The sequence below is a fragment of the Sitophilus oryzae genome, unplaced genomic scaffold (genome assembly GCF_002938485.1).
Source record: "Sitophilus oryzae breed Bouriz unplaced genomic scaffold, Soryzae_2.0 scaffold_358_pilon_pilon, whole genome shotgun sequence".
Classification (NCBI taxonomy): domain Eukaryota; kingdom Metazoa; phylum Arthropoda; class Insecta; order Coleoptera; family Curculionidae; genus Sitophilus; species Sitophilus oryzae.
Window position 1 is genome coordinate 1,041,033 of NW_022146927.1, and position 14,383 is coordinate 1,055,415.

A 14,383-nucleotide genomic window follows, 5' to 3' on the forward strand; every position below is an offset into this window, starting at 1 on the left:
TACAGGGTGTTCAAATATATTGATGAATTTCGACTATTTAAAATTAAAAAATCTCAATTTTTTTAAATAGCAACACCCTATATGTTATAATTTATTCTGATAGGTTTTGCTAAATTCTTTAACTTTTGTTATATAATAACACCCTGTAGCATCTAACTCAAATATCGTTATAATATACATACATCTTTTTCTTTGTGTCTCTAAAATTATCCTACCAAATTTTGGTAGTCCAACTTCAGACACAATAGCTTCACTGATAACACTGAAATCTAACATTTGTTTAAACAAATTGCAATATGACAAAAACTATTAATTTTAGGTATTTAACATTATATACAAGAAAGTTATAAAATTTAACGTAGAATCCAAAAATAAAATGATAAATAGGGTGAGTGTGCATTTAAAAAAAAAACATGTTATATCCGTCACACTTTTTTGAAGCATCCTGTATACTCTGTAATAATTTTAAAATGCATATCTTAGCCTTCCCTATAACTTTTCTATTTAACATTTTTTAATAATTCTCAAAACAAATGAAATAATGAATTTTACTCTATAGCTGACTCACCCTGTACGTATATGTACCGGGTGTCCCACTAAGAATAGCTCTCGGCTGTATCTCGGAAAGTATTAGCCGTAGGGCTTACGGAAAAAAATATTTATAACTAAAGAGGCTATGAGAAATTGCTGGATATTATTTTCAAGTTTGTAAAACGGCCGCTAGGTGGCGCAACTGCTATGGAAAATAAAAAAATAGGTTTTTTACAGAATTTTGCCTAGATAATGGGTACTATAAATAATAGCTTCATAATCTTCAGTAATTTTTGGGTTTTTTTTGTTAGAACCATTTTCCCCTATCTGCTAATATAAAGTGGTGGGGGAAGGTTAGATCTATCTTTATTTAAATGTTAATAACTCCGGACTGGATGATCAGAATCCAACAAACGAGGGCTCGTTTAAAAGAGCGTGCTTTTACCTATATTATACCATAAAAATAATAATAATAAGATTTTGAACGTAGACGCTAGGGGCTTTTGCTTACTATTTAATTCAAACATAGCGAGTTTTTTTCAAAAATTAAATACGATATGTGTTATTTAACTGATAGTAAAGAGTAGTAAAAGCTTAAAGTCAGCTAAACCGCATCTTTGATATCTTCTTTCAAACCGAAGATATTAAGGTGCGTATTCATTATCCGCATCGAACGAACGAACGGAATGTCTGCTAGTGGTATGGACAAACCGTACGATAGAACCGCACGAGAAGACCGGACCATAGACCGACGCATTTGTTGGCGAACGCTTTGATGACTCGAAACTTCGATGGTCGAGCGAACGAACGCACGAACGGCCGCATACCTGGTCCCCGTCTAAATATGTACCGCACTTTCATTCATTCGTTCGTTCGGATAATGAATACGCACCTTTAAAATTATACTGGCTCGTAATAAGCTCTTAATCTTTATTTAATAATAGCTCCTTGATTAAGCCCATTCTAAAAAATAAGATAGAAATAGTTAGTAGAATACCAGAGATGTATAATATATCAATTAAGATATTAATAATAGTTACAAGCAAAACGATGATTCAGTGAAGCTGGTAGGCTTTGGGAAAAAGTTGCTTTTCGCAGTATTAGTATAAACGTCAAATTGTTTTAGGATCAACATTTTGATGTCTTTTAGCAGCGTTTTTTTATCTTTAAATGCTTTTTCAAAAATGCCTTTATTATTTGAAGTAGTTGAAGAAGCAGCATTTTGAAAAAGCAATCAAAAGATAAAAAACGCTACTAAGACTATCAAAATGTTGATCTAATAACAATTTGACGTTTATACTATTACGTAAAAAGCAACTTTTTTCCAAAACCTACCATAACTTCCTTGAATCATCGTTTCTTGTTCACTATTATTAATATCTTAATTATTAGTTATTAATACATCTGATATTGTGATATTCTGGTATATCGTCGATTTTAAAATAAACTAACTGATTCTATCTTATTTTTAGGTTAGAATGGGCATAATCAAGAGGGCTACTGATACGGTGTTGTAAAAGTAAGGTAATTAAGAGCTTATTTTTTGGCATTTATAGTTTTATATATAATTTTGCTAATATCTTCGGTTTGAAAGAAGATATCAAGATGCGGTTTTCGCTGACTTTTTAAGCTTTTACTACTCTTTACTATCAGCTAAAATTACATATACTATTGCATTTAATTTTTTTGAAAAAACGCGCAATGTTTGTTAAATTGTAATACGCCCCCTAGCGTCTACGTTCAAAAGCTTATTATTATTGCTTATATGGCACAATATAGAGTAAGAAACGCTCTTAAACGAGCCCTCGCTTGTTGGATTCCGATCATCCTGTCCAGAGTTATTAATATTCAAATAAAAACAGATCTAACCTTCCCCCACCACTTTATTTTGGTAGATAGGGGAAAATGGCTCTAACAAAAAATATTCAAAATTTTCTGAAGATTATGAAGCTGTTACTTATTGTACACCTTATCTAGGCAAAATTTTGTAAAAACTCCTTTTTCTTATTTTTTGTTGCAGTTGCGCCCCCTAGCGGGTGTTCTACAAACTTGAAAATAATTTCCAGCAATTTCCCATAGCCTCTTTAGTTATAAATATTTTTTTCCGCAGCCGCTACGGCTAATACTTTCCGAAATACAGCCGAGAGCTATTCTTAATGGGACACCCTGTACATCCTATTTTCGTCTGTTTTACAGGGTTTTTCGTTTACGAATAGGTTTTCACATTATCGTGCTACTTTTTAGAAAGCATAACAAGGCAAATAATAATATGCCTAAATTTCTTACACTTCCTGTATTTTAGGAACTAAGAGGGCTAGGACAAAGCTGTGCGTAGCATCTTTAGTTTCATAAAAAATTGGTCAAGTGCGAGTCGGACTCGCGCACGCAGGGTTCCGTACCATTCACTATTTATACATTAGACACTATTATTATAAACTTTTTTTCCGATTTAGCTGAAATTTTGAATGCGCGTATAAGTAATTTAAAAAAAAATGAAGAAACACATTACTAAAAATTCTATTAATCAATAATAAATATGTTAAAAGTAAAAATGTAAAAATTAAAAAAAAAACATTAAAAAAAGTCGCCTTGACTAGGATTCGAACCTGCCTTACTACTAGTGTTGGGAAAATTCGAATTAAATAATACCACTAATTCGATAGTAAATTAAAACTAACTAATTCGAATTACCTTTTTCGATATAATCGAGATAAAATTAGTAAAGTATTTTATATTATATCTGTGTAACGAATTACAAATGAATAGCTAGATATTCTGTGCTCTTATGGACGAATATGAATATTAGTAATTAGTATAGTACTATTAGTAGTATTCTTTCGTTCGGAACGAACTGAAAATTTTCACTTAACTGATTTATAAAGGGAATCGACAAAGAAAGGAACGATCCGATATAGAAAAATCCAGAAATCATTGTTATTTCCTATACCACGTAGGAAAATGTACGTACGTAAATGTCTGATGGAGGGTAGAATCCCGGACGCATGGAAAAACGCAGAAGTTGTGCTATTATACAAAAAAGGAGATTTTACAAATATAGAGAATTATAGGCCAATAAGCCTTCTCTCGCATCTATACAAGCTCTTCACTAGGATTATCAACAACCGACTGTCTACGAAACTAGATTCCTATCAGTCAATAGAACAGGCAGGCTTTCGAAAAGGTTTTAGTACCATCGATCATCTACAAACAATTAAAACAGTCATTGAAAAAACAACAGAATACAATATACCTCTACATTTGGCCTTTGTAGACTACCAAAAAGCCTTTGACAGCATCGAAACCTGGTCATTTCTAGCTGCAATGGAGGACGCGAGAATTGATTCCAGATATTATTCCATTATTAAAAATATCTATGATAGTGCAACCTTCCAAGTTAAATTAGATGATGACCTCAAAACAGAAAAAATACTACTCGGCAAGGGCGTGAGACAAGGAGATACCATCTCTCCCAAGTTATTTACACTGGCACTGGAAAATGTCTTCAAGAAATTAGAATGGGAAAATAGAGGTCTAAACATCGATGGGGTACACCTTAGCCATCTGAGGTTCGCAGACGATATTGTCTTGCTGAGCACCGACATTCAAGAACTAAACACCATGCTAAATGAGCTAAATGACCAATCCCAGAAAATTGGCTTTAAAATGAATTTGAAAAAGACCAAGATAATGAGCAACAATATCCATAACATTACCGTTGACAACGTTATTATTGAAAACGTAGACCATTATATATATATTTAGGTCATAAAATCAAGCTGGGCAAGGAAAACCAAAATACGGAGATCAAACGCAGGATCCATTTGGCATGGGTAGCATTTGGAAATATGAGCAATATTTTCAAGGATAAAAAGGTGCCCATGAACCTAAAGAAAAAAGCTTACGACAGCTGCATTCTACCTGTGCTTACGTATGGCTTAGAGACTATGTCAATTACTCGAAAAACAGCAGAACAAATACGAGTAGCACAAAGAGCCATGGAAAGAATCATGTTGGGAGTCAATATTAGAGAAAAAAATACGGAATACCCACATACGTCAAAAAACAAAATTAATAGATGTCGTTAAAAGAGTGGCAAGTCTGAAGTGGCAATGGATAGGACATGTGGCAAGACAGGATTCAGACCGATGGCCCCAAAAAGTAATCCTATGGAGACCTAGGGAAACAACCAGGAGTGTGGGCCGACCAAAAAAGAGATGGGTCGATGACGTCAGGGCAGTGGCGGGAAGACAATGGATAAGATTGGCTAGAGATCGCGAAGCATGGAAAAACCTAGAAGAGGCCTATATCCAACACTGGATGGAACCAGGCTGAGAAAGAAGATACCACGTAGGAATAAATCAGTTTAAGTGAAAATTTTCATTTCGTTCAGAACGAAAGAATACTACTATTATTTGGTTCATTTCCATCTCAGCCAAATTTCACCACTAAACACTAAACTACCAACACTAAAATTAATTTTCTTCTTTTATCTAAATAATTATTGATTGCAACTGATAAAATAAAAAGAAATACGAACCGCACGTAAACAAGGACATACTTATATCGTTTTAGAAGAAGCTTTTATTTTAGATATGAGCTTTTTTCAATAGGAATTGAAACAATCATAAACTCGGCACTTTTAAATTTAAAACTTTAAATTATGGTTTAATTTATTAAACGGCTTCGGCACAGTAGAATACATTGAATAAAGAATATTTTTTTTTATTTTTTATTCAGTGATAGAATATAGGTATGGCAATGGTTCAGAATTTATTTAAAATAGCCCCTAGACAAGCACTATCTGGGACGAATTTATTTTTAGGTTAAATTTATAATACTACTAAATAATTCGAATTATTAATTCGATTGTGAAATATGAATTATTAGTAATTATTCGATGGTGAAAATAATTCGATTATTCCCATCACTACTTACTACGGCTCCAACGTCATAGCAGCGTAAAGTCCTAACGCTTTAATCACTCGACACTTGAAAGATTTTATGTAAAATTCTTACTTAAAAGATAATGTTTAGTGAAAGCACTTTTTTATTTATAAACATTTATTTAATTCTGTTTTTAGTATTTGTTCTTATAGCGGCAACATAGATACATTATCTGTAAAAATTTCAACTGTCTAGCTATAACGGTTCATAAGATAGACCTTTGTGACAGACGGACGGACAGCGAAGTCTTAGTAATAGGGTTCCCGTTTTTACCCTTTGGGTACGGAACCCTAAAATGTAGCAAGTAATGTGAAAACCGCATAATACCGTATGATCGAAAAAAAAACGGCGTCCAGTTGGCTTGGAAATGACGATCGACGACATTTCCCATATAATTTCACATATAAAATAACAGCGATCTTCATTTCATAGCCATCGCCGACGCCGTTTTTATTCGATCATACGGTATAATTTAGTACCTCTACTAATAAGCGAAAAACCTTTTAAGACACACGAAAATGGAACACCCTATACAAATAGTAAAAATACTAAAAAGTAGATCACCCTGTATATGATATGAATTTAAATCACTGGAAATTACTTAAAAACACAGAATTATAGAAAAAAATATATAAAAAATATTATATGCTTAAATGTACATTTATTTTCTAATAATAGTCATACAAATAATGGAATTTTTTATATCGATTAATAATAATAATAATAGGTCATCATTATTATCTGTACAGAGACATTTACACACAAAACATTATTAAAATAGATTTAGCTGTTAATGACTAGCTTATGTTGTTTTTTTCCTTAAAATATAATTTAGTATTACTTTAATAACGAAAAAATATATACTTTTATACTAGTATGGTATTATATACAATTTTTTTTTGGTGATTTGTTGTATATTAAAATTGTTGGCACAATCAAAAAATAATTTTTTTAAGGAAATACATTTATAAATATAAAAAAATACATTTACCGTATATACATCGTGGATACAGCTATACCACATTTATAAAAGGCCGTTTTCAGTATATAATACTTTCACGAGCACCCTGTATAATACTTAACCAATTAATATTAAAATTAAGTAGAGTAAAACTTTTTTTTAATAAAAAAAATGCAATCGCTGCCGAAAAATAAAAGAAACAAAATAGAAAACGGCAAGCTTTCGACAGAGATAGAACAATAAAGAACGACTACAATGCTGACGTCATAATAGTAGGGTTATAGCTTTATCCAGGAAAGTATATACGGTCCAAGATATTCACTTTATAATAAGCGCATAAAAAAGTAAATAACGAAACGTTTAACAATACACACATACTGGCTACAAGTAGTAATGTTATAGAAATAATAAAAAAATCGATATTTTTGAAAAGTAGTTCTGATGTACCTTAACGAAAATATTGGCGTTTTGACGGTATTTTTTCCAAATTCGATTTAAAGACCAGCTTAAGTAGTTTAAAAGGGAAAATTTCTTAATAGTATTACATACAGGATGTTTTATTTTTTTGGTACTTAATATTATGTACAAGACGAAGTTTTCTACGAAATACCGAGACAAGACAGGAAAATATCAATGGCCCCAATAGTTCAGATCTTTCATAGTTTAAAAATTTCAAACGATCTAAAGGAAATCGAAAAAATAACTAAGTAAAATACATTCTCGAGGCTTATATTAGTTTAAACATGGAGACGTTTGATTTTAGTAAATTTTTGAGGTGTATTTTAGTTAGTTATATTGTGAGTATAAGAGATACCAAAAAAAGGATAGAAGAGGTAAATATGTATAAAAAAAAACAAATAAAAATAGGCTCAAGAATATTCAACAGTTTTTTTTAACTTGGAATACACTTTTTTGTTATTATTTTGTGTTATTTCGTAAAGACATTTAGAGTAGATGTATTATAGAAAAATATATTCCATGGAATGATGTCAAATAATAAATAATTGCTAAAGAGTATTGAGGAAAGTCCTGTGTCTATTTGTTACACGGTCTAAGGTCAAAAAATATAAAATTACCCAAACTGTAGCTTATCCAGTGTTGCCAGAAAATTTCGAGCGAATTTCTTCAACAAAGCCTTAAAAAACCCTCATAGTCCTTCAACTTCACAAAAAAATCAAGATCTTCTGAAAAACCACCAAATTTCCTGTATTTTATTTATTTTATAATTAGAAGAAAATTTTTAAAAAACTTATTTCTGGTAATTTTTGGACAGACACCTTTACATTGTCTTCTTTTTGGATAAAAAAACCTTAAGCCCTTCAATTGACAAAATTTCACTGCAAATTCTTCAATTCTGGCAACACTGAGCTTTTCAAACGCAGTCAATTCACACTACATTATACAGCGGTATTGCCAACTCAGTATGAATCCTACTAAAGCTAGTAAGTTAAAATAATTCTGTCCTGTTTTTTTGTGTCTGGCTGCCGGTAGATGTTACATTCATTACTGCGCATCACATCTGTTCACTACTGAGCATCACAAACTGACCCTGTATTTCAGGAACTAAGGAGGCTAGGATATACCTATGTGTAGCATATTTAGTTTCATAAAAAAGTAGCAAAGTAATGGGAAAATCGCATCATTGTATCTCTACCCATAAACGAGGAATCCCATAAAACACACGGGGGATGCGCTGTACAGATGTGATGCGTAGTAGTGAACGCACATAGCAAAAGATATATTAAAGGCAACATAGCAAAAGATATATTAAAGAACCAGTTGTCTTAAAATTCTCGTTGTCCAGACGGCGACTGTGCTAGCCCTTGTACTATTATATTTTTATTAAGGTTAGATTAAATTTGTCAAAAAAGTGTCGACACGTCCGTTAGCGCAGAGATAAAGGAAATGAATTTAGATTGGAGAGCCCGTCAAAAAAATAATAATTGTTTTGGGTCGCGACCGTTGTACGCGATCTGGCGCTGCTATAGCGGTTGCTAAGAACAACCGCAAACAATAACAGAAATAATTTTCTCTTGTCGAAGTCAGAATCTTCAAAAATTATAAAATCTTTCAAAATTTAAACCGCCCTCGTTGAAAAAATACCGAAAAGGGTCCATTCTGAAAGTAATTATGGCTTACTTTGCGAGTTTAATTTAAATTTTACTTACTCAAACCCGTGATAATTGTGAAAAAGTGGCAAAAAACCAACTAAACAACTGTGTTGTGAACTGTGAACTGCAAAAACCATCGTGGATCGTGGCATAACGTCGGTTTCCAATATTTCATAGGTATTTCACATACATGTTCTTATATAAAATAAAGTTTCTTGTATGCAACACACTGTATTTTATTTATAAAATTAAAAAAATAATAATAAATTTGAATAAATAATATTTGGCGACATAATTCCGGAAAAAGCCGAACCGATCCGAAATTATGAAAAGCTTTGGGTCGCGACCGTTGCAAGAATAGCGCCAAATAGTGTTTACATTGTCCTTATTTATATTGTAAACACTTTCCAATCTATACTTGTTTCATTTATCTATGCGTTATCGTACGATCTTCCTCCGTTGACGGGCTGGAGTAAAAAATTTACGGATGATCAACGGATAACGGACGCATGAAAATCAAGCTTTATACTACAAGTACGGGGAAAAGTCTGAAAACTATTCATTTGTAATTAAATCATAAAAATCGAGTTTTTTGAAATTATAGAACAATTTTAAAGATTTAGTAGGATTCTAGTCAGATTTTTAGCGAAGAGTTGGCAACACTGCTAAACAGTGTACCAACAAAATCAAAATTCAAACATATATTTACCCCTTCAAAACAAATACTCTTAAATATTCTTGAGCGCGTCGTTCGTACCTGAGTCCTCGTCCTTAAATGTCCACTGCCCCATCATTATTCTGCGTTTTCTTCAATGCCGACTTATTGAAACTAGTGATAGCGCTCAATAGCGCTGACCTGTCTTTCGCCTGTGGCACAGCGGCGTGCGGTTCCGTACCGTTAGAGATCAGTGGCGGAGGTACTGGGGGTACTACAGGGTCCGGACACACCAGAGGAGGTGGCGGGGGAGGTGAAGGAACGGTCGAACCTATTTATTGAATTGTGCACGTTTGATTGAACCCTTCGAATAAAAATATTAAGGAAGGAGTATAATGCTATCTGTGAACGGTAGACGGAGGTGGGGATCCTTGACAGTTCTTTTTGACGATTCATTTGACACATTTGAATTTGATTTGGAATTTTGCTGATTTGTCAGTCTTTACTGAGCTTATTTTATGTTATTTATTATTTATTCTACTACTGATAGTTGTATAAAGGTAGTAAATCTAGATGGAAATTGTGGCAGAACTTAAATTAACAGTGACACTATCGCGATTTATCGAAAAAGACTCTAAAATAGTTGGTTGTGTAGCGTGCGGTAGATCTCGGCAAAAATTGAGTGAAATAATGGAACAACTTTTCGCTAGTAAGTGACTATATAATATACATACGTGTAGTAAACCGATCATTTATGAAATTCACTTAAAAATTAACTAATTTAATATTTTTTCTTGCATTTTTGCTTTTATTTACTACTTGTCAAAGAATTTTGATACGTCAATTTGACTTATCTGCTTCATTAGCGTATCGGATGTTTATGGTTATAAATAATTATTATAACTTATCTATTTTTATTAGAATTATATATTTTTATAACAATTTTAATAACTACCAACGTTTATTGACAACGTTACATCATATTTTTACACGTTTTGAATAAAATTAGAACGGCACTGATAAACCGGAATTTAAGTCCGCCATTTTAGGACACCACCGCGCTCGACCTAAATTTTTAGATATGCCCCTTCCCTAATCATTTTATTCAAAGCTTTCATTTCATCTTTAGTATTTCTATTCAGGGAAATTATGGATTCTTCTGACAGTATTTAAGGCAGTAGTACTTACCAGTGACTGAAGGTGGCGTTGATGTTCCTATGGAAGTAGCGGCGCTACTGTTCACGCTGTCGCACCTTTCTACGCCATTGGGTTTCTTGCCAGTGCCGTCCTTGCTTTTTTGCTGTTTCAACAACTTCTCTTGCTTCTAGAGGCAAAAGCAGCATGATAAAAACCGAGTATTCAACCAACAACACATTATATTCTTTAATTTCTGAGATACAATTCTCAATATTCAATCAATTTAAGCACTAATTTTAGTCTTTTACATATACAGAGTGAGCCAACAATAGAGCAAAGTTCATTATTTTATTTATTTTGAAAACTATTTTTGCATAAACCGATTTTTTTTAGGATTTTATACGTGAAAGGTGTATGAATGTTTAAAAAAAATCAGCGCGAAATATCGATATTCAAAAAGTCGATAGTATCGTTCATCCCTAATCCCAACTAAAGACAGTTTTTTTCGGTTTTCTATTTCTATGAAGTACATGAACTAATTTTTGCTTCTAATTCAGTTAAATAATTGAAAAATTAGTAATTTTTAAAATAAAACATTGCACAAAACAACATAATATAAAGACGTGAAAATTATCGACGCGAAAAAAAGTATCGATAGTCTCGTACACCGATATTTAGGAACCGATATCTAGGGACAGTTTTTTTTCGATTTCTACGCTAGAGTACACGAACTAATGTTTGCTTCTAATTAATTTAAGTAATAGAAAAAAATGCCAATTAAACAATAAAAAGTCCACCTAGTTAATTATGGATGAAGTATCGATATTCAAGAAGTCGATAGTACCGTACATCCCTAAACCCATCTGGGGACGTTTTTTTCCTATTCTAACTTATTTAAGCAACTAAAAAAACTAACCCTATTTACAATAAAAGCAGACCTAGTTAACTATGAACGAAGTATCGATATTCAAAAGGTCGATAGTATCTTACATCCCTAATCCTATCTGGAGACATTTTTTTCCGATTTCAACGTTTATGGAGTATATGAATTAATTCTTCTTTCTAATTCATTTAAATTGAAAAAAATTCCGATTTTTTCAATTAAAAGCATACCTAGTTAATTATGAACGAAGTATCGATATTCAAAAAGTCGATAGTATCGCACTTCCCTAATCCTATCTAGGGAGAGTATTTTTTCCTATTTTTACTTTTATGGAGTAACTAATTATTCTTCCTAATTCATTTAAATAATCGAAAAAAAACAGCTGTCGAATTCTTACCATTCTGCTCCTGTGTTTTTTCCTCTCCTCTTCGCTGCTCATCATTTCCTGCACTTTGGTAAGCAATTTCTGGCTTCTAACCACCTTCTGTTCACCCTTGAGCCTCTCTTCTATCTTAGTTACCACAGTTTTGAGATGTTCTTTAGCTGCTGTCGGTATTTTAAAGTGCGCTTTATCGTTTGAGGTTAGATTTAACTGGACTTTCGCGAAAAACGAGTCAGATAACAGGGTTTCTATGTTGGGTAGTCCGTTCTTGCAAGCGTCGTGTGATAGAATGGATTCCAAGATTTTTTCTAAAATATTACAATTGTAACGTCAAACAGAAGTGTCTAAAAACTGTAAATAAACAAAAGGTTTGTTTACATTTTGCTTATATACGTTGAATCAAAACAAACCAATGTATATGCTTAGTCTATCTTTTAAATTTCTTACTTATTTGGGGTGGACACTCTGGAACGTCATCCAACATCACACTCTCGTGTAAGGGCGACCCAATCGCCATCTCATACAGGACGTGCCCAAAACAATATACGTCTATGGCCTCGGAAGTACTGATTCTTTTGTGCTGCATAAAGTAAGGCCTGTAATATGATGGTACGCCCAGTACGCCGTTTTCAATATCCAGGAGCTTGATTCTGTCGTTTTCTATTAAAATATTTCCGCTCTGCAAGTGACCTGCAAAGCATAACACCCGGTATAATAACAGAAAAATTAAGAATCTGAAATTTTAATACCAAAATTCACTAACATTAGTTTAGCAGAATTTAAATTTACGTTTAGTACTAATTTTTGTTATAATACTAGTAATTTACTCTAAACCTATTCAATATGTCAATAAAATTGACATATATGATGCATATATGTCACGTGACAACTGTCATAGTGTTATATTACTACAGAATTACCCCTTAACTAGAGTCCCTAGATAATATGGAGTACCCCAAATGCTTTACCCACTACTTCTGGAGTCAAAATGGCGGATATTGATAAACTGTTAGCAGAGATTTATGATTTTGGAAATGTGGGTTTATATTATTTTTCCGTCACGGAAATAACTGACGAGTGAGGTTACATGACAAAAATATCTCAGAGAGAAGAGTTTTTAAAATTCGATTTTACATCTACATGTCAATTTTCAGACCTATAGAGGGACTTTCAGAGAAAAAAAACATTTTTCTAGTAATTATTTTGGCATTTTTGGCCTACAATGTATAGTAATGCTTACTTACCATAAGGAAATCCTTTTTCATGCAAAAACTTCAACGCTTCCAAAATCTGTCTGCCATACAAAGCTATTTCATCAGGACTGAGCTGTTTGTGGCCCTTTGGATTGCCGTATTTTTTCAAAAACGACAACTTGGGCTTGGATCCGCACAAAAGATCTCTCAGAGACCCGTTTTTATTGAAATTCCTCACTACAAGTCCTCCAATGTCTGTGCACAAGCACAGGCTGATTTTCTCGATAAATGGATGCTAAAATAGATACAGAGAAATGTTGGCATGCATTTATTTGTGTAATAATCATAGACAAAGTAATAATGTAGATAAAAAAATGTTTGTAAATACATATATTATATAAAATCAGTTTCAAAAGACAACAAACTTACAGTCAAGGTAAAAAAATTGCTACTTTTGCTGATTTTCATGTACAAAAATTACAATATTGAAACACCAGAAAAATAAGTAAACAAACAACACTGTACTAACCTGAATTTGATGAAGACTCTTGAAGACAGAATGCATATCTTTGTCGTCTAAGTATTTATCAGGTCCGTAATCAGTCCAGCTACCTATAAGCTCCTCTTTAGGCATAGATTTACATTTGAGTGTATAAAAATGCTTTCTTATTCTCCACCCAATCTCAGCCAAGGGCCCCACGACTTCCCAACCTACTTCACCGCGTAGAGCCAGAGAAACATGTTGTAAAGCCAATTCTACATGAAAAAATGTTGATTTTTTTGGTTAAATATAACTTAAAAGCTTTCTTACCCCCGAAAGGTTGGCAATAATTAGCAGGATCTACAAAAGATCGAGCTGGTAAAGAAGAAACCAGTATAGGATTCATCAGGACGCTATTTAGATATGTCTAAAACAATATAAAAATAATTACCAATAAACTCAATGGGTAGAATTTATTTTACTAACTTGTAAACCCTTCTGGCGTTCGCTGATAAACTGTGGGTCCATATTCCCGATAAGTTTCTTTGGGGGTAAGTCCAGGGGGATCCCGGAGACTTGCAAGGATTGGTGCAACTTAAGAAAATCATTGTAACGTTTGTTTATCTTCCAGGTGTGGTCGGAAAACGGTCCTCTATGGACTTTAATAACGAATTCCTAAAGATATAATCGACCGGTTTATCGCTCGAATCATTTAAACGAATATTAATTGAAAAATTGCGATGGTACTCACTGTGTGACCGTCTACGGTGCGCCAATTCTCAATTTGGCAAGTGATGGGTTCCGTATCGTCTAGCAACACTTTCCTGCTGACCTGCCGCTCGAAAATAGCCATTTGATTGTGACCATTTGTTCGTTTTGTCTGGTCAAATCCATTACATTGACCTTTTCGATAAACTTTTGTTTACTACTGCACCTGCTAGTGAACGGACATCTTTCCTCCCAAACTGTCACTGTCAAACTGAAATCGATTGCCAACGAAAAAAACCACAGAGTGAATTTGCTTCACTATGTGTATGCAACTAACAATACACCTTATCCCAATGCAATATAGCTTTATGTATTTTTCACCAGCTTACAACTAACA

The 14,383-nt window shown here is 33.1% G+C and overlaps 1 protein-coding gene across 2 annotated transcripts; it reads right to left on the bottom strand.

Annotated features, from left to right (window-relative positions):
- Window positions 1-8,978: 8,978 nt before the first annotated feature.
- LOC115884878 (PX domain-containing protein kinase-like protein) lies at window positions 8,979-14,259 on the bottom strand. 2 transcript variants are annotated; one of them, XM_030903589.1, is made up of 9 exons: window positions 14,030-14,259; window positions 13,765-13,953; window positions 13,609-13,705; window positions 13,327-13,553; window positions 12,849-13,092; window positions 12,052-12,294; window positions 11,620-11,912; window positions 10,391-10,523; window positions 8,979-9,533 (listed from the first exon to the last, which is right to left on the bottom strand). In XM_030903589.1, the coding sequence occupies exons 1-9, from the start codon at window positions 14,129-14,131 to the stop codon at window positions 9,319-9,321; spliced, it is 1,743 nt and encodes a 580-aa protein (XP_030759449.1). In that variant the 5' UTR covers window positions 14,132-14,259; the 3' UTR covers window positions 8,979-9,318. The 2 variants fall into 2 exon arrangements, with proteins under 2 accessions (XP_030759449.1, XP_030759448.1); XM_030903588.1 differs by having other exon boundaries at window positions 10,391-10,526.
- Window positions 14,260-14,383: the final 124 nt, after the last annotated feature.